The 19,928-nt window shown below is 51.7% G+C and overlaps 7 protein-coding genes across 7 annotated transcripts, besides 7 other annotated features; 4 read left to right on the top strand and 3 right to left on the bottom strand.

Moving 5' to 3' along the window:
- Window positions 1-795: 795 nt before the first annotated feature.
- Window positions 796-2,628, top strand: ACLA_088510 (putative l-fucose permease; the record flags this gene model as incomplete). Its single annotated transcript, XM_001272587.1, has 6 exons — window positions 796-930; window positions 999-1,099; window positions 1,171-1,388; window positions 1,453-1,797; window positions 1,871-2,101; window positions 2,234-2,628. 6 exons carry the CDS (start codon window positions 796-798, stop codon window positions 2,626-2,628), a joined length of 1,425 nt encoding a protein of 474 aa, XP_001272588.1.
- Window positions 2,181-2,204: a microsatellite.
- A 717-nt stretch (window positions 2,629-3,345) lies between the features above and the next one.
- ACLA_088500 (non-specific serine/threonine protein kinase) lies at window positions 3,346-6,197 on the bottom strand (the record flags this gene model as incomplete). Its single annotated transcript, XM_001272586.1, has 4 exons — window positions 3,346-5,729; window positions 5,784-5,931; window positions 5,992-6,125; window positions 6,194-6,197. The coding sequence occupies 4 exons, from the start codon at window positions 6,195-6,197 to the stop codon at window positions 3,346-3,348; spliced, it is 2,670 nt and encodes an 889-aa protein (XP_001272587.1).
- Window positions 3,640-3,675: a microsatellite.
- A 963-nt stretch (window positions 6,198-7,160) lies between the features above and the next one.
- Window positions 7,161-7,185: a microsatellite.
- Window positions 7,162-7,185: a microsatellite.
- Window positions 7,186-8,126: 941 nt separating this feature from the next.
- On the bottom strand, window positions 8,127-9,622 carry cdc43 (protein geranylgeranyltransferase type I subunit CDC43; the record flags this gene model as incomplete). The annotated part of the gene is made up of 5 exons (XM_001272585.1): window positions 8,127-8,266; window positions 8,321-8,429; window positions 8,498-8,862; window positions 8,922-8,967; window positions 9,032-9,622. 5 exons carry the CDS (start codon window positions 9,620-9,622, stop codon window positions 8,127-8,129), a joined length of 1,251 nt encoding a protein of 416 aa, XP_001272586.1.
- Window positions 9,623-9,925: 303 nt separating this feature from the next.
- On the top strand, window positions 9,926-10,724 carry ACLA_088480 (uncharacterized protein; the record flags this gene model as incomplete). Its single annotated transcript, XM_001272584.1, has 3 exons — window positions 9,926-10,063; window positions 10,162-10,590; window positions 10,659-10,724. 3 exons carry the CDS (start codon window positions 9,926-9,928, stop codon window positions 10,722-10,724), a joined length of 633 nt encoding a protein of 210 aa, XP_001272585.1.
- A 261-nt stretch (window positions 10,725-10,985) lies between these two features.
- Window positions 10,986-11,800, bottom strand: ACLA_088470 (CFEM domain-containing protein; the record flags this gene model as incomplete). Its single annotated transcript, XM_001272583.1, has 3 exons — window positions 10,986-11,371; window positions 11,445-11,607; window positions 11,723-11,800. The coding sequence occupies 3 exons, from the start codon at window positions 11,798-11,800 to the stop codon at window positions 10,986-10,988; spliced, it is 627 nt and encodes a 208-aa protein (XP_001272584.1).
- Window positions 11,168-11,226: a microsatellite.
- Window positions 11,801-13,385: 1,585 nt separating the features above from the next.
- Window positions 13,386-13,409: a microsatellite.
- Window positions 13,410-13,699: 290 nt separating this feature from the next.
- Window positions 13,700-15,804, top strand: ACLA_088460 (putative MFS transporter; the record flags this gene model as incomplete). The annotated part of the gene is made up of 7 exons (XM_001272582.1): window positions 13,700-13,745; window positions 13,824-13,954; window positions 14,022-14,411; window positions 14,467-14,979; window positions 15,036-15,444; window positions 15,499-15,666; window positions 15,734-15,804. The coding sequence occupies 7 exons, from the start codon at window positions 13,700-13,702 to the stop codon at window positions 15,802-15,804; spliced, it is 1,728 nt and encodes a 575-aa protein (XP_001272583.1).
- Window positions 15,805-16,664: 860 nt separating this feature from the next.
- Window positions 16,665-19,558, top strand: ACLA_088450 (uncharacterized protein; the record flags this gene model as incomplete). The annotated part of the gene is made up of 3 exons (XM_001272581.1): window positions 16,665-16,908; window positions 17,012-18,403; window positions 18,456-19,558. 3 exons carry the CDS (start codon window positions 16,665-16,667, stop codon window positions 19,556-19,558), a joined length of 2,739 nt encoding a protein of 912 aa, XP_001272582.1.
- Window positions 18,821-18,844: a microsatellite.
- Window positions 19,559-19,928: the final 370 nt, after the last annotated feature.

The raw sequence follows: 19,928 nt of genomic DNA, 5'->3' as shown, positions 1-19,928 counted from the left end.
CCTAATCTCGGTCTTTGACAGAAATGTCACCCCGACCTACCGAGAGAGAGCTAGAACGCTTCAGGCCAATTGCGCCATCTCGTCCAATTGATCAGCCAGTAGAGAAGACTAGAGAGCCCTACTGCAGTGCTACGAGTCTACTACCTTATTCCGTCGAGTCTCGTCACTCGTCACTCCCTGAGTCGTGTGTCTCAGTGGTGGAATTTGTCCCGACGATCCCTTTCCCCAGACTGGAGCGTTTATGCGGAGAAAACAGGAAGGATGATGGGAAATGTCTGGGGATGCATGTGCCATTTTGCAGTTTGCACCTTTTCAGCAGTGCGTTATATTTCCTCCGTCCCTGTGGAGAGGGGAGTGGGTTATTTTGCTGATGGACGTGTTGCGCTGATAGGCCTTTTTTTCTTCTTCTTCTTCTTCTCTTTGGGATTTTTCGTCTTTTTACTTGTTTGAGACTAAGGCGTGAAATGAGGAGAAAGGGTGTCGTCGATGAGTCGAGCCGGTGGATTTGGTTTGTCTACGTGCCGACTGCGACCCTGGAGAAATGCACTATGACCAAGCGAGTAATCATCTTCATCGCGAGGTAGTACGGGAGGGAATGCGAGTATGGGGGGTTGTGAGAGGGGATGAGGGAGAGTAGTATATAAGAGTGTCTGCTTCCCTTCGTTTTCTTTGTTCACCTCTTCTGGCTCGCTTTTCCCTGCATTCCCTTTGCAAGGAGAGGTTTGCTTGCAGACCCTCATCGCATCATCGCCTCATCGCCTTTATAACTCATTGCTTTCTCTCCCTACGGCTGGGATGGGCTTCGTGCAGTTTCTCAAAACCCGCTCTGGGTTCAGGGTCGACAACAAGCGGACTACCTCCGCAGCTACGCTGACCTTGCGCCAGAGTCTATGGCCGCTGGCTCTGGTTACGATTCTCTTCTTTCTGTGGGTGAGTTGGTGCAAGACCAGAGGCCACGTATATGGTGGATTCCAATGTGTGCTGAGGATCCCCGGTAGGGTTTCGCCTATGGGCTGCTGGATACTCTCAACAAGCATTTCCAGAACACACTCCATATCACCCGGACTCGTTCCTCAGGCCTCCAGGCCGCATACTTCGGGTACGCCCTCTGCTCCCGTTTGCCAAATCTACTGCTCAGCTGCGGACGGGGTGACCTAACTCAGAGGAAAGGGCATACCCACTCGCTTCCCTAGGCTATGCCAACTGGATCCTTCGTCACTACGGATACAAGGCCGTCTTCATCTTCGGACTGGTCCTGTACGGTATCGGGGCCCTGTGCATGTGGCCCGCGGGTCTCAATCGATCATTCGGCGGGTTCTGCGCGGCCACGTTTGTCATCGGCTCGGGGCTGGGGTCGCTGGAGACAGCGGCCAACCCGTATCTCACCGGTCAGTTGCCTCCCCTCTGCACTATGGCTGCTCTATGGTTAACACGCATCTGTGTCTTAAACAGTCTGCGGACCACCGAAATATGCCGAGATCCGAATCAACCTCGCGCAGGCCTTCAACGGCGTCGGCACCTGCGTCGCGCCGGCGCTGGCCTCCTACGTCTTCTTCACCGACACGGGCGATGATGTCGCCGCCCTGAAGAGCGTGCAGTGGGTGTACCTCGCCATCGGCATCTTCGTCTTCCTCCTCGCGGGCGTCTTCTTCGTCTCCAATATCCCCGAAGTCACCGACGAGGACATGGCCTCCCAAGTTGCCAAGACGCATGTCGGGGAACTGGAGCAGCCGCTCTGGAAACAGTACAAGCTTTTCCATGCGACCCTGGCTCAGTTCACGTATACCGGTGCCCAGGGTACTTCCCCCCCCCTTCCCTCCCTCCACTCCCTGGGTGTCTTGTTGACTAAATGCCCCCCCCCTCCCCACAGTCGCCATCGCGGGCTACTTCATCAACTACGCCGTCGAAACCTGGCCCGGCACCGAGAACTCCACCGGCTCCAAGTACCTCGCCGGAGCGCAGGGCGCCTTCGCCGTCGGCCGCTTCCTCGGCGCCATCATCATGCGCTACATCCGCCCGCGCTGGGTCTTCCTGGTCTACCTATCCGGCACGGTGGCGTTCATCGCCGCGTCCACCACGCAGAGGAACCAAAACGGAATCGGTACTTTTTTCCCCTTCCCCTCCATCCCCCCCCCGGTTTCCGTTTTCATCTCCCAAGCATCACATCTTGTTTTCTGTGCTTTTTTTTTTTTTTTTTTTTTTTTGGCAAACGCCAAGCTAACCCCCCTCCCAGTCATGCTCTTCCTCACCCTCTTCTTCGAATCCGTCTGCTTCCCCACCATCGTCGCCCTGGGCATCCGCGGCCTCGGCCGCCACTACAAGCGCGGCTCCGGCTTCATCGTCGGCGGCGTTTGCGGCGGCGCCGTCGTGCCCCCGATCCTGGGCCATGTCGCCGACCTGCGCGACAGCACCGGCTTCGCCATGATCGTGCCTACGATGTTCATGGTCGTGGCGTGGACGTATGCCCTCGCTGTGAACTTTGTGCCGGCGTATCGGGACACCGTGGATAAGGTTGGGGATAGTCGGATTGGCTGGACGGAGGGGGCGGGGAGTGCGGTGAAGGATGTTGAGGTGGGGGAGGGGATGGAGAGGATGGAGAAGCCGGTGGGCGTGCATTTGGAGAAGTGATATTATCTTTTTCTTTCTTGAGTGTTGATGTTGAATATCTCTGTAGAGGGTAGAGACAGGCGTACGTGTACGCTTATGTCTGATGGATGATGAATCTTATGACCACAGTTACCTAAAATGGAAATGTATCTTCTGCTCAAGGGCAATCTATTCAGATTATGTAACATACAATGATTCTATTCGGTCTATATATAGGGATGACACGTTCCAAAATGACTGTATGGTATGGCTTGGATCGAGTGCCGTGTGCGAGGGCGTCTGTTCGGGTACCGGCCCGAAGCAGATTTTAACGGAACAAAACGAAACAAGCAGGGCCGAGGGATATCACAGGACGAGGGAACAAAAGATTTTGATGCGAGATGCCTTGAGACTGAGGTTGGATGCAGTAGACAGGCACCGGAAAAATGACCGAGGTCGAGAAAAGGGATCCCAATGAAAGAGATAAGCCACATCGAGGGTGTGGTCTTTGACCAAAGGAAGGTAAAAGAAAAAAAAAGAAGAAATTTTGGAGAAAGGGGAAAGACATGCACTGGTCGTATCTTCGCCAAATTCAAAATGCTTAATACAAAATAGTCAAGAAAAATCCGATGCCGCATTGCCGCAAAAGGGGTATAAGAAGTAAAACAATAAGAACAAATGTTAAACGAGAAATCACAGTGTCAACTGGCATGTGTATGCCCGGTCAATAGGTTCCAGCTCGAAAGGCACACCGCTCTTTCAGGAAATCACAGTCTTCGGGGAGGCTGTCGCGATGATAGTTTTGTCTTTCTCGTCATGCGAAGTTGGTGCAGCGGCTGCCTCCACTGAGGACACTTTCAGCGAGGATGACCGCGGAGGACAAGGCGGGCTCGAGTCCAGGTTCGGCGCCGGGGCAAGGGCTGGCTTCCGTCCTTGACCGCATGAGTTGGTTGCACTCTCAAGGGCCTTGAAATCCCCATCTGACTTGACCACAGAGTCCACCGGCGAGCCAGGGTCCTCGTCTGGACTGTCAAAGGTCTCCACTTCCTCAAACTCCTCCTCCTCCTCCTCCATGTCCTCTTCCTCTTCGATGATCTGACTCTTCCGAGTTGTAGCCCGAGCTTTCGCGGGAACAGGGATCTGATCGACGGCCATGCCCTCATTTGGAAACTCCGGAGCGGCCATCCCACCGGACACCATGAGATTCGCTGTGTGAATCATTGGACCTCTGAACGCGGATCTTTTTCGTCGCGCAAAGACGAGGCTGCTTGAAGGCGAATAGAGCATTGGTGTCGGCACCGCTTCATTGAACATCGATTGCCCACGTCCACTTCCGTCCGGAAGTTCACGGAACCCATTGTTTGAGTTCCGCACAAGGCGTATGTTGCTTGGGAATCGGGAAGAGGCACTCGGTGTCGTAGGCAGAACCTTGATCGATGTGTGTGGCGATCGAGAGGAGCGAGCGGTGGGAGTTGACGTAGATCCAATGCTGTTGGAGGAGATCGAGGAAGCCTTAGAGTGAGTGTGCGTATGATGGATGCTTCGAATAGAGGAAACGGAGGAAGAGGTGGACTTGCGGCCTCTCAGTCCTGCAGAGGAACGTCTATAGGAACCTCTCGGCGTGATCGGGGACGGTGATAGAGAATTGCGGGGATTCGGATAGCTGGTGCTTATTGGTCGGGGTTGTCGCGGATACGAATGACGGTTGTTCGAGTAGGAAGCGTTGCTCGGTGCCACGCTACTGGCGTTAGATGCGCGTTTGATCTGCGTCGGGGTCGCTAGTTCGCTAGGAAGGGGGATAGTTGGTGAGTTTTGTGGTGCTTTCTTTCCAGCTTCTTGGCCCTTTCCAGGGCTCAGCTTGTCGGAGAAGAACTTGCGATGACCCCCTGATCCTCCAGCCACTTTGCCGTGAGGAGACTTTGCTCTCTTGGCAGACTCTACAAACCAATGTTTCAACGATGCCAATTGACTGATGATCGGGTACTGACGGCGACCAGTTCGACGTCTGAGGATACCATTGTGCTGCGCCAGCTCAGGTTGGGAGGCACTGACGTGCAGCGTGCTTGGCCGACGTCTGGTGTTATCTTTCGGAGGCGGCAACGGCCGTGGTCGGGATGAGCTGCCTGAGCGAATCGAGTCTTTATCGACTGGGGGAGGCGGTGGTGGGGGTGTGGTAACAAGAGGAGACTGTAGGGGAACTGGTTCGGGAAGCATTGGCAATTCCGGCACAGCAAGCTGAGAAGGCAGACTTCGCCTGTCCCGCCGCCCTCGTTCGTGAAGCGAGGCCCCCGCAGAGGCATGTCCCTCTTCATCCACCTCGACGAGTGCAGCAGAAATTTTCTCCAATCGGCTGCTGGCAGCGCTGAGCCGGCGCATGTTCTTCGCCTCGGCCTCCCGTTCCCGGCGCTTACGCTCTCTCCTCTGTTCTTTTCTTTGTTCCTTCTCAATCAGGAGAGCCCACCATCCAGCGAGCGCGTCACACCGTTGGGCAAGAACACTTCCCATGACTTCATCCACATTAACTCCGGCACTCTTCATCCGTTGTAGTGTAGTCTTCTCTAAGGGCGTTGCGAAGGGCGCGGGCCGAGGAATTTTCAAAATCGCTAGTTGTTCCGGAGCATACTCTGCCAGAAAGGAATGCGCCAGGATGTCGTCCAGGCTGGGGCGGATGAGAGGACGCTTGGACAAGAGTAGGTTGATGAGTGACTTGGCATCCTCTGGGAACTTATTGTTGAAGATGGGCTCCTCGGTGAGGATCCTCTTCTTGGTGACTTGATCGTCATCCTCGTCAAATGGCAACTCCCCCGCAAGAAGCGCATAGAGGATGATGCCTAGGCTCCACACGTCCACCTTTTCCCCGGCATATTTCTCGCCCCGGAGCATCTCGGGGGCGCTGTAACATATCGTACCGCAGAAGGTTTGCAGGTAGCTTGCCTTGCCCTCATACTCTCGTGTAAACCCGAAATCGCAGAGCTTGACGTTCTCGTGCTTGTCAAGGAGAATATTCTCCAACTTGAGATCGCGATGGACACATGACCTGCTGTGAACGTACGAGACTGCACCCACAAGCTGGGTGAAGATCTTTTTGACCTTGTCAACCGGAAGGGGGCCGTGGCGGAGGAGGTAATTGTAGAGTTCGTCGCCTACCCGTATCATGTTAGCGACAGTCGCCTGAATCATCCAACCATTTTCCCTACCTGGACAGTACTCGAGTACCAGCCAAACCAGCTTTTCTGTCACGATGACCTCGTATAGGCGGGCGATATGCGGATGGAGAAACTGGCGATGATGATGGATCTCGCGCGGCAGGTTGGTATCCTCCCTACTGGAGGACTTGAGAACAACCTGCGCATGGACCTGTTTAAAACACGCCTTCATCCATCACGGTGTAGAAGCAAACCATACCTTGGAACCATTGGTGAGTTTATGCGAAGCGAGGTAGACCTTGCCGAAGGAACCTTTCCCGATCAACCGTCCGAGGGTGTAGTTTCCTACATTTCGAAGATCCTTCGACGAGAATTCTCTGAAGAGAAGGGAAGCTGTTAGGACCGCCGATCTCCAGTAGTTAGACGATAAGAGGATAGAAGTGAGTGCTTACTCTAGTAACTCATGGTATGATTGGGCGAGCTGCTACGGCGTGGCGCAAGTGCCAAACAGTCAGCCAAAAATTCATTTTGACACTTGCCAAAAAAGCATAGATAAAAGAAGCGGTACAACGGTTCATTGTAAAGGTGACGATGAAGGGAAGGGTATCAGGAAAGTAATGACGAAACGATAGGAGATCAACAAGCAATGAACAAATAAAGTTCGGGTGTGGAGTCCCATATGGAAACGCAGGTCCTTCAGGTTGGCCATCTTTATGATGTATCCAAGCTACCGACACCAGCGACAACGCACCTTTTCCTTTTGTTTCTGGGATTGAACCTCCGCCCTTGTCCTGGTCGGCGGCATGTGTTTGAGATCGTCTCCGCCTGGACTGAGGCTTCTTGCGGAGATGATGTATGCGCACGATGGGTCGTTGAAATGACTGGCCGAATCGCAAGTTGTTTGAGAGTGACATCCAACCAACCGCAGGACAGGGAAAAGGATCGAGCTCCAAGGGGGAGGAAGGTATCAACGGCGGACGACGGAGGGTATCGAAACAAGGAGTCTGCTGCGATTGACGAGGGCGCGGAAGATGAACAAAGGATCGCGAATGGCATAGACGAACGGGGCTAGTTCTGGTCGGATATGTCTGAGAGAGAGGGGGGGAGGGATATTGCCGATGTAGAAGAGATTGGATAGAAGCAGGAGAAACCAAGATTTTGCGCCAAGGGATATAAGAAAGGGAGCAGAGATGTGCCCTTGTCCGCGACGGAAATTTCGGTGCAAGGAGAGAGGATGAGGTAAAAGGAGGGTGAAAGACGGGACGGCAACTTTTCTGCAGGAAAGGAACGGAAGAAAGTTGGAACGACTCGAGAATAGGATTCTCGACGATTAAGCAGTCTAGTAGTGACTTCAATATATTATTATCATTTGATGAAGATGCAGGTGAAGGGAAGGAGAGGTAGAAGAAGTCTAGAAAAAGAGTAAGGGGAGGAGGAGGAGGAGGAGGAGGAGTTCTGAAGAGTTACGGGAAATCTGACGATAAAAAAAGAATATCGCGGGTAATATCAGTCACAAAAAATGAGAAGAATGAATAATATGGAGGATAAAATATCTAGTGAGAGGCTGATCGTGATGATGATTATAACTATGTTCTTTTGGAGTCCATCCAAGCAACTATATTGTACATAAGTACACTGTAGATCTGAGTCGCCAAACTAACAGGGGGGGTTCCAACACTGAGCTGAGACGATGGTTGATGGTGATGGTGATGTCGATGGTCAAGGAACAAGATGAGGTTTCTCGTTATTCCTATTAACTATTATATTATCACTATCATTAAACCGGTCGATAGTCAGTTAGTTGATATTATTTCATTCCGAACCAGCCAATTATAGAACCCAGAGTGATGATGCTCATTAGCAGGTGGGAACGTGCGCCGTTTCCACATCATCGGGTTCCATAGGTATGAATGTTCGTTTGATGCCATCCAGGGGACTCACAGACCTCGATAGATGGTAGGTACTTGGTCTCTTTCAGCTCAGCTGGGGATCTAAATATCCAGAGAACTTCTCTATCGCAGCATAAAACGAGAAACAAAGGGTTCAAGAAGTCCAACTGCTCGTGTGGCTCGGTTGTCACTGTACTGTGTGAATCTTTCCCATTGTTAGCCCCTGAATCCACCAGTGATTTAGTTCTGACGATAGTTCCCGCCGGCTCTAACAGTTACGGCTTTTCTAGAACGTTTCCTCCCCCGAGGCTCCCTAGCTTCTCTCTAACGGGCTAGGTTTTGAATGATTTTGCTCCTTGGGATTCAAAGAGAAAGATCATGGAATCGCTATTCAACGATGCTAGGGTATTTGAGATCCAGACTTTCCCAGTCTAGACTTATATGGCGGTAAAATGCAGTCGCAATGTGATGTTGAGAAATGGGGAAGCAGACAACATGAGCTCCGCTAGGCTCCCTGCCACCAGGGAAGGGTTTCCATATGCTGAACTGCCCGATGACTGGCACATAATGCGGGATCCACGCTACTCAAGCCTTCTTCTCCCTGAAAAGCTAGAGATGCTAGTCCCGCGAAGGAATGTAGAAGATCTTCGTCCGATGGTTAGCCCTCTTTCTCGTTTGCAGTGTTCTGTGAGCGCTTACCTGGAGGCTCCCCGATACCTTTTCCGAAGCCGCCGATAATGTGCTGTGTCTTGTCAAGAAGGTAATGACGATTACGCCCTGCGTCGATTAGAGAGAGTCGGTCCATCATCTAGTGCTCATGACATCAGTAATCTTCACAAGCATTCGGTAATCATTATGGAGACAGTTGAAACTTACGACCAGCGTTCCCGTATTCCAGAGGGAATAACACGTGTCGGCATCCTTATTGCATCGCCCATTGAAACCCGCCCATAGCAGAGACTCTTCCGACGGTATGGAAAGGTCGGGAAGCTGATCGATCATCTCAGCAAGAGTCAGACTCTTCGCAGCCCTTTCCAGACGCTGGTCGGAGACAGCAGAGTCATCATCCTCGTCATCCGATTCCTCCTCATCACCCAATTCGGCTGTCTGCCGCGAGACAAGCCACCGAAGCAATCCCTCAAACTCTTTGCTCCCCGGTGAAAGAAGTGCAACTGTATTTGGATCATCCGAAAGGCGACGAAGGAAGGTGAGAGCGCCAACAGCGCAATAGGTCAGACCGGCTATCTTCAGTCAGAAAATGACAACCAAATCCAGTGTCCGAGTTGCAGCGCGCACATACCATGCGACTCGCAGAACGGCGCTTCCGACATGCCTCCATCGTACGTCTGCAATCCAAAACATCAACATTCAACACTCCCACCGCAGTGGTACAGAGGGGTTTGTGCCAACCTGACAAGCCTTGATAAATTCCACCAATTTATCCACATCGATATCCCCGACCCCCTCAAGACCGCCCCCTTTCCTCCCTCGTAGAATATATCGCGTCCCAGCCGCACAGCAGCAAAACCGCAGGTCACGGCTACCCTCAACCTTACCCCCCGGCCCAAGCACCTCCCCAAAACTGCCATCCCCCCGTTGTAATCTGGGCAGCCATTCAAGACACTGTTTTCGCTTGACCCGCGACAGATCGTCGCCGAGGATAATCAGCAGCACCAGCGCAAAGAAAGTGGACGGGACGTTCGCCGGGTCCCACGCCTCGTTCCCCGGCGTGCGCTTGTCAGCTCCAAAGTCCGTGCCTGTGAAACCGCGGAACCCCCCCGACGGGACCTGGCAGTGGTAGATCCAGTCAATATACCCTCTTCGGTCTTCGGGGGTGGTTTTACTCTCTAGCACGCCTAGAATGTCGAGTCCGGAGATCGTGAAGAAGGCAAGGAGCATGCGGTTGGAGTCGCCGGAGGTGTATGCGGCAGGGAGGAAGGTTTTGAGACATCGGAGGTAGTATTTGATGTGTCGTTCCTTGTTGAAAACGGGTTGTGTCATGATTGTAGGATCAACAGAGGGCCGGTCTGTTGACGTATCTGGGCTTTCGAGATGCTCGTTGGGTGCTCCCATTGTTATCGGTGTTTTTTGCGGGCGGACTCTACGGACTTAACAGCGGGAACCCCCACCCCACATGGATCCAGAATCCAGACAAGGGGGAAGAAAAAGTCGCGGCAGCTCCAGGAATCTGTATTGATAAGCACCGATAGCTCATCTCAAGACCTTCGATGATTGCTATCATCTGTGCATAATTTCTTTCTGATTTTGATTTACACAAACGCGTCTGAGTACTAATTGCTCAGAATGGCTCTGCTGTCGTCCAAAACGCTTATTCGGGCACATGCCCTGTTCCTGTTCGTTCTCGCCGTGTACCTGACCAAGTCCCCTGAAGCCGTCACCGAATCCGACTTCATTTTCATGGTCGGCGAGATGGTCCAAATTGTAAGATTGTTGTCCCTGAATCTTATCAGTTATATATCAGTTTTATAACACGGAAGCCACTTTCTCATGTCGGCCAAGCTAACAGACTCCAATAACAGGACGCAGCCCCAACACTATCACGCCCTCAGTCACCGTTCGCCATGTGCGGCATCCTTCTCATCGCTGACGCTCTCGTCGACCTGATCATCCTCTCCAAAGTGCCTTGGATCAACGAAATCATCGCTATGGCCCAGGCGGCCCGGAGCGAGTCTGCCGTTCCTGTCCCTGGCGCGATGCGACACAACCCTTTCCTTGCACGTCTGGCTTCTCTGTACTCGGAAATATGGACCTTGCTTTCCGCGGTGCGCTTCTGTCTATTCTTTGCCGTCTCATTCTTCATCTATCAGAGTAAACCTGATGCCTGGGGTGTGAATGTTACTGCGAGAGGTACCGAGTATAGCTCGACAGAGGCTTTGTCTGGCTTGGACCAGCTGAAGAATCGGGTTGTTTTCACATATGGGTTCATGGAGATGATGTTTTGGCTTTGGGTAAGTTTTGCTAGGACATCTGGGGTCTCTGGTCTTTCGAGTCGCAGCCGTTTTCTGACCAGCTGCAGATCTTCATCACACTCCGCGAAGAACGGCAGGAAATAGCTACTCGCTTCGCCGGACGCGGGGAATAGACGACGCCTACGGTTGCATTGAATGCAGATCGCGAACATATCCTCAACCCCAAGCCAGGGAAGAACGGCGGATGTAATGGTACAGCAGACTTGTAAGAGTACAGTGGGAACTTTCAGATAAAAAGAAAACAGCTTTGCAGGACATGTAACTGCAACATATCCACATTTGTCATAACCGACAGGACCCCCTCATTTTCTCATGATACGCTCAAAGTCGCATTGTTGGCATCCCTCTGCGCCACTGCGAAAGTCAGGAGCCTCCTATGCGAGCAAGGCAAAAGCCGCCGCCGCAGCTCCAGCCGCCGCAATGAGACTAGTATCCTTGTGAGTAATGGCTGCAGCGCCAGTGCTGGTTGCCGCAGAGCTAGCAGAAGCAGTTGCAGAACCCTTGCTGGTAGTACCACTGCTGCTGCTACCGCCAGCTCCAGCAGCGGTGTGAGTGGCAGTAGAAGCAGTCGAAGCAGTCGAAGCAGTCGATGCAGTCGAAGCAGTCGATGCAGTCTCGGTAGCAGTGGTGTTGGAGTTGCCAGTAGTCGTGGCCGAAGAGGTGTCAGTCTTGGATTGACTTCCAGTAGCGCAAGCGGCACTCTGAGGCAGGTCGGTCACACCCTGGCCACTGCAGAGCTGGTTGGCGAACTGGATGACAGCTGCGAAAAGGTCATATCAGCATATGTGATTGGGTTGCGCGTGTTTGGAGCACAGAATGATCATCTGTAGGACAAGATGATACAAAGTAATTAGGGGACCCACTTTGTTGCTGCTCTTGAGAACATTTATCGGCAATACAGCAGGAAATACCCTCGATGAAAGACTTGTTGGAGCAGATGCATTTGACATCGATCGCGTTGCAGGAGGCGGGGATGGATCCAGTAACACAGTCTCGCTTTTCATAGTCCGTTCGTTAGCTGATCAATTCACTGTCTCGCACATTGAACTTATCCAAAAGCAATGGTGGAAGCTAAATCCCATCGACACGCAGACTGAGCAGGACAACTTACAGCACAATCAGGCAGCGAGGCGAGGCCTTGGGCGGCAGCCATGCTCACGCCGGCCAAAAGAACGAGAAAGACCTTCATGGTAATAGTTTAGTTGACTTCGTTGAAGACTTTTGAAATCTCGTGGGTTCCTTGATTGAAGTTATGAAGCAAGCAGGATTGAACAATGCCGAAGGGGAAGATGAAGGCGAAGGAGGAGAAGGAAGAAAGAATGAATGAATGGAAGACAGTCAGCAGAGAAGAATGGAAGGGAAATGAATCATAGACTGATCTTGCTAGGAAGGCACAGACATGGGGGTATCAGGTATACACAGTAGTACTTACCTACTGTTGTACCTTGCTTCCCCACCCTGGGTGAGATTGAGCAAATACAATCTAGGTGCCAGAGAGAATTAACTACTAGCAGCCTTGAAGACTGAAGTAGTACTAGGTTGGAACTTACTACGTAGAAGTCTGTAGAACCGCCCACTCAGTGATCAATTCCTTACGGAGTCGCCCGTACCCTGTGTCCCTGTCGAGCTAGCTAGCTAGCTAGGTGGTCAGCTTAGTTGCTCTAGACGCCACGGTCTCTCAGAAAACGAGGCCATCAAATGATCAAGGTTCATCCTCAAAAGTATATCTTAGGTACATAGCTAATGAAGTCCAGAGAATGGATACCGTGGAGGTGCTAGCCACCCCCAAATGAGTTGAACAAACTCATTTCTCTAGACAGTCATATTGTGGAATGTTAGGTTAGCCACTTTTCAGTATTCTAATTCATGAGGGTTTGCTCCAAAAAACATCTGATGATGAAGGATGGAACCACAATGAGTTTTGGGATCAGCAGATTGACATTCGACATAAGGAGGGAACAATCAACAAACAGATTGTGGCTGTATCCCACCATTCCATTTTTTATTAAGCACCTTAGGGCGATCCCCTCCAATACCAAGCCACCAGACCAAGGAGGAATCATCCCCAGCCAGTCACCTTTGCAGCCCTCCCACCTTCTTCATTTACTAGACTGACGGGTTCAAGGTCTAAAAGTTACCTGGCCAATGGTTTTTTCATTTTTTGTTCAGCTGGTCCCACAGCTACCGCTCTGCAACTCCAATATTCGGTGCCCCCAGATTTTCATTCAATTATTTTATTGGTGGATTATTAACCAAGATTTTTTCGGTTGCCCCGCCCATGATCCAGATCGTCCAGGAAAGACCCCTGTTTCTTACGTAGAAGCGCCTTGTTAGGTCCTCGGTCATTGTTGACTTTCGACCACACCACTTCGCGCCCAATACCAGGGATACTAGGTACTCTGTAGGTAGGTCCCTAGGTACCGTATGTAGTGATAGGTAGCAACGCTTTAGATCTTTGCTCGAGTTCCAGCCCCCAGAGCTTCAAATAGGTTGAAGCCTGTAGACAGTAGTATCTATCTAGGCGCCAGCGATTAGAGAGGAACCTCTATAGACCTTTCTCTGGATACTCCATTCCTAGTGAGAGTGATTAGTGATTACTCTCAAATGAAGTCTGAGCAAGCTCCCCATCCATCGAAGGGAATTGCCCTTGCAGATCCACTGTGCAATGGTGTTACTGGATATCCATTTGTAAGTACTTAAGTACCTCTAGATAGCACTTCCTGTGACGTAAAAACGTTCTCCCTGCCGCTCCTCGTGAAGGTCCCCGGTTAGGAGTGATTACCTTAGTGATTACCTTAACTTCTTAGTAGTGACTGGTGAAGCTCATCCAGTCGGCGGAATTGTCGTATCATTTGTTCCTGAATGGCAATTCTGACAGTTCTCTCCTCCTACCTTAGCTTAACCTGACCTGGACAAAACTTATCCATTCAAGGGTCCCATTTGTCATTCACGGTACTTTATCTTGATGAAGATTTGTGACTCGCGTAGATTCGAACCTCCAAAAAGTTTCTAGTCCGCGCTCATACTCTACCCACGACCTATCCCCCCCCCGAAGCTGGCCCTTTCTTAGCTCCTCTTTTCTCCCATTATGGGTTTAGGCGTGCTTGAGGACAAAGTACTTGATCATGTTCCTGGTGAGTTCTATTGTTCTCATTTCGGGAGCTGGTTTGTTCTGGGCCAAAACAACATCCCTTGTAACATCTTCTGATTAGGCACGTCCTACATCTTCGAGGATCGCACGGGTGACCATACGTCAACCGATGCTCGTCTCAAGTACGATCGTTCAGGCGACGTTCCTGTACTTCTAGTACCACAACCGAGCGACGATCCAAATGACCCTCTAGTATGTGTGATGATATGGTTGACCATTATCGTTGAATGTGATTCGGTTGCCTAAGACTAGATACCAGAACTGGCCATTATGGCGACGCGATCTTATCCTATTCGCCCTCTCCTTCGTTTCCGTGCTCTGTGCGACAACGAGCTCCTTGATGGCTGCCAATACCGTCACCATTGCTCTCTATTACGGGAGGAGTTTCACGTCCGTCGCCCTTCTCACTGGCTACCATCTCTGCGGCGTCGGCGTGGCTGGCATCCTTATCGTACCAACTGCGCGCGTATGGGGCAAGCGCCATCTCTTCATCCTCGGGAATATTCTGATGATTGTAAGCTGTGCGTGGGCTGGAGGAAGCGGCAAGAATTACGATAGCCTGTTATGGGCTCGGATTTTCCAAGGCGTTGCACTCGCTCCCTTTGAAGCTCTGGTCAATGCGTGTGTTGGTGATCTATTCTTCGTCCATGTAGGTTGACGAGAACACTCTCACTGCTGGTCATCTGACTGAGGAAATCATACAGGAACGAGGCAAGCGGATGGCGCTTTCCAACGTGGCTCTCTTCGGCGCTGCCTTTCTGACACCAGTCCTTGTTGGCAAGATCACGCATTCGCTCAACTGGCAATGGACTTTCTACTTGGTGGCTATTTTCACCGCTGCAGCCTTGCCACTTACTATTTTCTTGATCCCCGAGACGGCTTTCAGGCGCCCCGACCATCTTAACACCGATTTTGAGCACCTGGATGACCGTCAAGGTGACGGCCAGTGGAATTCACAATCGCGGTTAAGCAGGTACACAACGTCCGAAGAAAGCAACCCTACTGAGGCACAGACGCGGTCCGTACCGAGGACCCAAGAAAAGCCACAAGGGGAGTTGTCTGGTGGTGAGGAAGGTACTCGTTGGGAGCCCGAAATTCCTCGCAAAGCTACATACTGGGAGACACTGAAGCTGTTCAATGGGCGCAAGACCGATGAGAACTTCTTCAAGCTCCTCTTGAGACCCTTCCCTTTGTTCTTTCATCCGGGGATCCTTTGGGTAAGCCTACCATGTCTGGAAGCTTCCTTATTCAAACTGTGACTGACCAGCTGTAGGCGTGCTTGATTCAAGGGGTTCTGATTGGATGGACTGTCTTCATCGGCGTCGTCCTGGCTGCTATCTTCTTAGGCCCACCTCTGTGGTTCAATGAGGTGCAGACCGGGTACCTCTACACGGGTGCCTTTATCGGCTCCATCCTGGGCCTTATACTATCCGGAGTCCTCTCCGATTCTATCAACAAGCTCATGATCAAGCTTAATGGGGGGACATATGAGCCTGAGTTCCGGATCCTGCTTGTTATCTTTCAGTTGATCTTCAGCGGAGCAGGTCTCTATGGCTTTGGAATCGTGGCAGAAGATGTCGCACGATACGGGTGGCTTGTCGTAGATGTCTTCATAGCCTTTGTCATTATAGGGATGGTTATGGGCGCTGTAGCAAGTGCCCTATACATCGTCGATGCCCATCGTGAGTTCTGCCCCGTATGGGTGGAATGAAAAGGAGGCCCGCTAATTCGCATAGGTCAAATCGCTGTCGAAGCCTTCACCTGCTTGCTGATCTTCAAGAACATGTTCAGCTTCGTCCTGACATTCTTCGCATATGACTGGATTGTGGCGAATGGGATTCGGCCTGCATTCCTTGCCATCTCTAGTATCCAGATGGGGGTCTGCCTCTTGAGTATTCCCATGTGTACGTGTTGTTCTAGGTCTTCGAAGTTCGAATTTTCCAAGATCTTCAACTAACTCGGTCTGTCTAGATATTTTCGGAAAACGAAACCGCTCCTATTTTACACGTAATAATATTTTGAAGAAGCTGCATCTGTGGTAATTTGTTGAGGTTGATGTCGTTCTACGATGAGAGATGGATGTTTAGCTCTGAGATATCCTGTCATAATACTCCAATGATGGTTGCGAGGTCGCTATGAGTTTGTATTCTTTCAGCCTTTCTAGACCAGTTCTGTATCCACAGCCTATGTTTAGACGATCTGCACCTCCAAGAGTGATACTACACAAGTCATAAAGCCAAGCAAGCACTGGGCGTAACCGCGTGCATTCCCCGATCCCGATCTCGCCAAGTACCTTTGCTCCTGGGACGGAACCTGGAACAGAACGGGTAGAGTCTAGATGCCGCTCTCAAGAGGGAAGATTGTGGAGTTACCATCGTGCTGGAACTGGGCGGGAGGTGATCAAATTATATGTTCATGGTGGTTGAAAACGGAAAGTGAGAAGGGAAAAGCCGAGGAATGCAAGAATCATGACTCGGCGGAAGTTGAAGCGAAGAGATACCCTCAGAAGGTCTCGTCTTCTAGAAGAACAGACTCTGCAGCGCCATCATGACATCAGTAAAAAGAAAAAAAAAAAAGAATAAAGATATCTGCAGCTACTTTGACTTTCCTCAACTTGACGTCCTGTAGTCTAAGGTAGTCGATATATCTCGCTGCTGGATCGTAGACCACGGCAGTAACTACTACATACTCAGAGCAATCCGTGGATTTGCCCTCTGCAACCGACGACGTCACAGACGACACACACTTTTTCTCAGCGTCACCACTATTACTGCTGCTATCATCTATCATTTACAGTTTTTTTCTCTTCATTTCCACCGTTAAAACCATCCTTCCCCAAGGGCGTCTTCTTTTCCATCGGGAATGCCTATCTCCGTCGTCGTTCCTTGCGACTTATCTTATCATGGCCACGATCCAACAGTACTCTAGAGCCCAGGATGGGTCCATCCAGCGATCCCGGTCTGCCCGGTTAGCGGATCAAGGTGAGCTTTATGATGGCTATTTCTTCCAAAGAATTTTTGGAGAGCCCACTGAAAGGAAACTGACCTCGTTGCCTCAAACAGCCGCGACAGCTGCGCTCTATGTGACACATCCAGAACGGAGACTCTCCGTGCGTGAGCCCGCAGTGGCGGAGACGCAAGCATTCAGTGAGCACATCTACCCGAACTCCAACGAAGAAATCAATAGATACAGTGATCGGGACGGTATTGACACGCTGCGCTTGTTTGATAGAAGACCCAAAAGCGACAGGTCGAATCGATCTGAGTCATGCGTCAGCGGGAGCTGCCCTTGCGCATGCGAAGAGTCGACGCGGGAGTTTGACCCCGGCACGGACGGGCACTGCAGGGTATCAGGTGTTCGAGGGGCGTGTCGCCGAGGCCTCCCCACCCCGTCCTAGTTCGGAGGTATACAAAGCCGCCCTGTCGGCGGTCAGAGAGTCGAGGCCAATAACCAGTTTACCTCCGGTGGTCACCGGCTACAAGCATGACATTTCGACGACACCAGACGAATTCTACGATATCCAGCGGGATAGCCTCGACAGGGATAAGGCTATCCGTGCTGCCACAGGTGCATACCGCATGAGTAGGACAAGGGCCGATTCCGCCCCCAGCAAGCCCCCAGTGACACGCGAGGCGCCCTACGCCGCTTCAGTGGCAGGCAGCGTCAAGCCTGAAACAGAGGTGGAGGCCCCGCTTGCGAAAATTGACAGTTCCTTAGAGGCGAGCAGGATCAATCACCTGGCGCGTGCCAATGCTCAGCTCTACACTGAGCGACCGTTTGTAGGCCTGGAGGACAAGGACCGGAGGAACTCCCTGCGAGCTGCTACTCTCTCGATGTCGCGTGACACGTATGAAATTACAGAGACATCGCGCGAAGAGGAACGGCCGAGAGAACCCAGTGCAGCTCTCTATGCGGCTCAAAGAGGGCACAACCGCATGCAAGCCCAGAGAACTGTTACCAAAACCGATCCCAACGCTCTCCAGCAAGCCATCAGCTTACAGCAAGCGGCTCAACAGCGGGCAGCAGAGAAACTGGCCAAGCTACACGAAGAGTCGTATCAGGAATACTATGGCGTCGATTCTCAAGCTCCCCGCCCCGGACTGTCGCTCCGCCTCCGGAGAGCGTCTGTTGACTCGGATACTACAACCAACGATGCCGAGCGATCTAGGGAGATTAGACACCAGATGACTAGCCTGCGCTCAAGACTGAACGCCGTGGATGAACGGAAAACCCAAGACCGCGCATCGCTCATGGAAGCTGCAAGGAGGAACGTCAATGCGACCATGCATGATATGGACATGAATATTTACAATGAAACTGGTCGGCCTCCACCCTCCATGCAGAAAGAATGGGAGGAGGCAGCAATGGAGCGCGCTCAACGTGAGGTGGCCGAAGACAGAGAATACTACGAGACACCTGATCGAGTCAACATTGGTGGCGAGAAGTATATCCAGATGACCGATGTGGAGGCTCTCGCGCGCTCAAGGCTACAGCCAACCTTCGACGAGATGTCGGATCGTGCTGAGAAACAGCGAGCCAAGGAACTGGAAGCTCGTCTGGATGAGGAAGAAAGGGAGCGGTACGAGGCTATTTGGCACGAGCGGGAGCTTGATACACTTGCCGAGGAAAAGCGTTACCGAGGTTCGTTGTGATGATTTGACTTTTGTTCGCGTATATGCTAACTGAAGAGCAGAGATGCAGAAGCAGCATCTGAAGGGAAAAGGTGAAAAACCATGGCCGTGGAAGAGAAGGTCGAAGCGGTATGAGGATACCACCAGGCCTGTCGCTGAGCAGGAGGAGCCTCGTACCGCTGATCAGAGAGCCACCGGAGCTGTGGCGCCCGAAGTCGAACCTGCACCTCAAGCGGCAGTTGCAACTCAAACTGAAGCTGTGACCCAGGCAGAAACTGTGCCTCATGTGGCGACCGCACCTCAAATGGAATCTGTCCCTCAGGCGGAAACCGCACCTCAAGTGGAAGCCGTATCTCGGGCTGAAGCTGTACCTCAAGCTGAAACTATCTCCCAGGCCGCCCCGCAAGTTGAAACTGCACCCCAAGGTACAGCTACAGCTACAGCTACAGCTGCGCCTCCAGCAGAGACTGTGCCTCCCGTATTCGACACCGAACAAGCCCAACCCACTGAAGGTGAAGAAAGAGTTGTAGCTTCCGGAGCAGCAAGTGAAGAACCTACCCTTGCGAGGCAAGAGTCAAAGCTCAAGTCCTGGTTCAAAGACCGAGTGAGCCGTCGATCGACTGGAAGTGGGCCCGAATCACTGAAAGACAGGGAGGATGAAGGGGGAATTCCTGCAAGCACCGGATTCGCTGGAGGTGCGGCTTTGGCCGAGACTGACTCACGAGCAGCGGCGCTTAGATCTCACCCAGTGACGGGTAATGATCTTGTTCTGATGCAGCAGAGAATGTCGGTTGACGAAGGCAATTTAGGAAGATCCAGGATCGGGAGCGATGATGCCGCACGGCGTGGGTCGAGCAGCACAGCTGAGCACAATGGTGAGGACCGGCGACCCTCTCGGCTGAGATCCAGCTTCATGAAAATCTTATCTGGAAACTCACAAGAGAACAAGACCAACGGCGTCTCTAAGGCAAATGACGAATCTCGGACCGCTTCGGAGACGGCCGAACAGAGCGCCCTGTCGAGTCGAAAAGCATCCACAGCACCCACGCTCGAGAGGGATGAGTTGCGAGGAAGTGCTAGCGATCAGGGACTCCCTGTGCCCCCGCCCATTGGCAAGTACGCAACCAACGGTAGTCGGGGATCTCGATTCTCTGAAGATCTGTGATGGATGTTTTGGCTCTATCATAATATGTTTGATGCTATATTGTTCATGTCGGTTGCTTCTTTGGCTGGTAACTCTTTTTATACCTTTGGTCTTTTACTCTGGGGTTTCTGTGTTGGGCGCTATGATTCACGCTGGTCATATAGGAGGAAATATGGGCTAATCGTAGGTTGTTTCTTTTGGGGAAGAGACCCTTCTAGTCATGTTAGTTCGTCCGTCGTACATATGTTCTATCTAGGTGACAATCAACTAGCTGTTCATTTTGGTGCCGTTTTCGCTAAAATTGGCTGTATAGATATATCTTTGCCCGATGATTTCAGAACCTACCGATTTGATGAGCGGCAGATTATCTGACTGTCAGCAAAGTATCCTC

Source organism: Aspergillus clavatus, genomic scaffold, assembly GCF_000002715.2.
Source record: "Aspergillus clavatus NRRL 1 1099423829798 genomic scaffold, whole genome shotgun sequence".
In the NCBI taxonomy this organism is placed as follows: domain Eukaryota; kingdom Fungi; phylum Ascomycota; class Eurotiomycetes; order Eurotiales; family Aspergillaceae; genus Aspergillus; species Aspergillus clavatus.
This window is presented reverse-complemented; position numbering and strand designations above follow the sequence as displayed.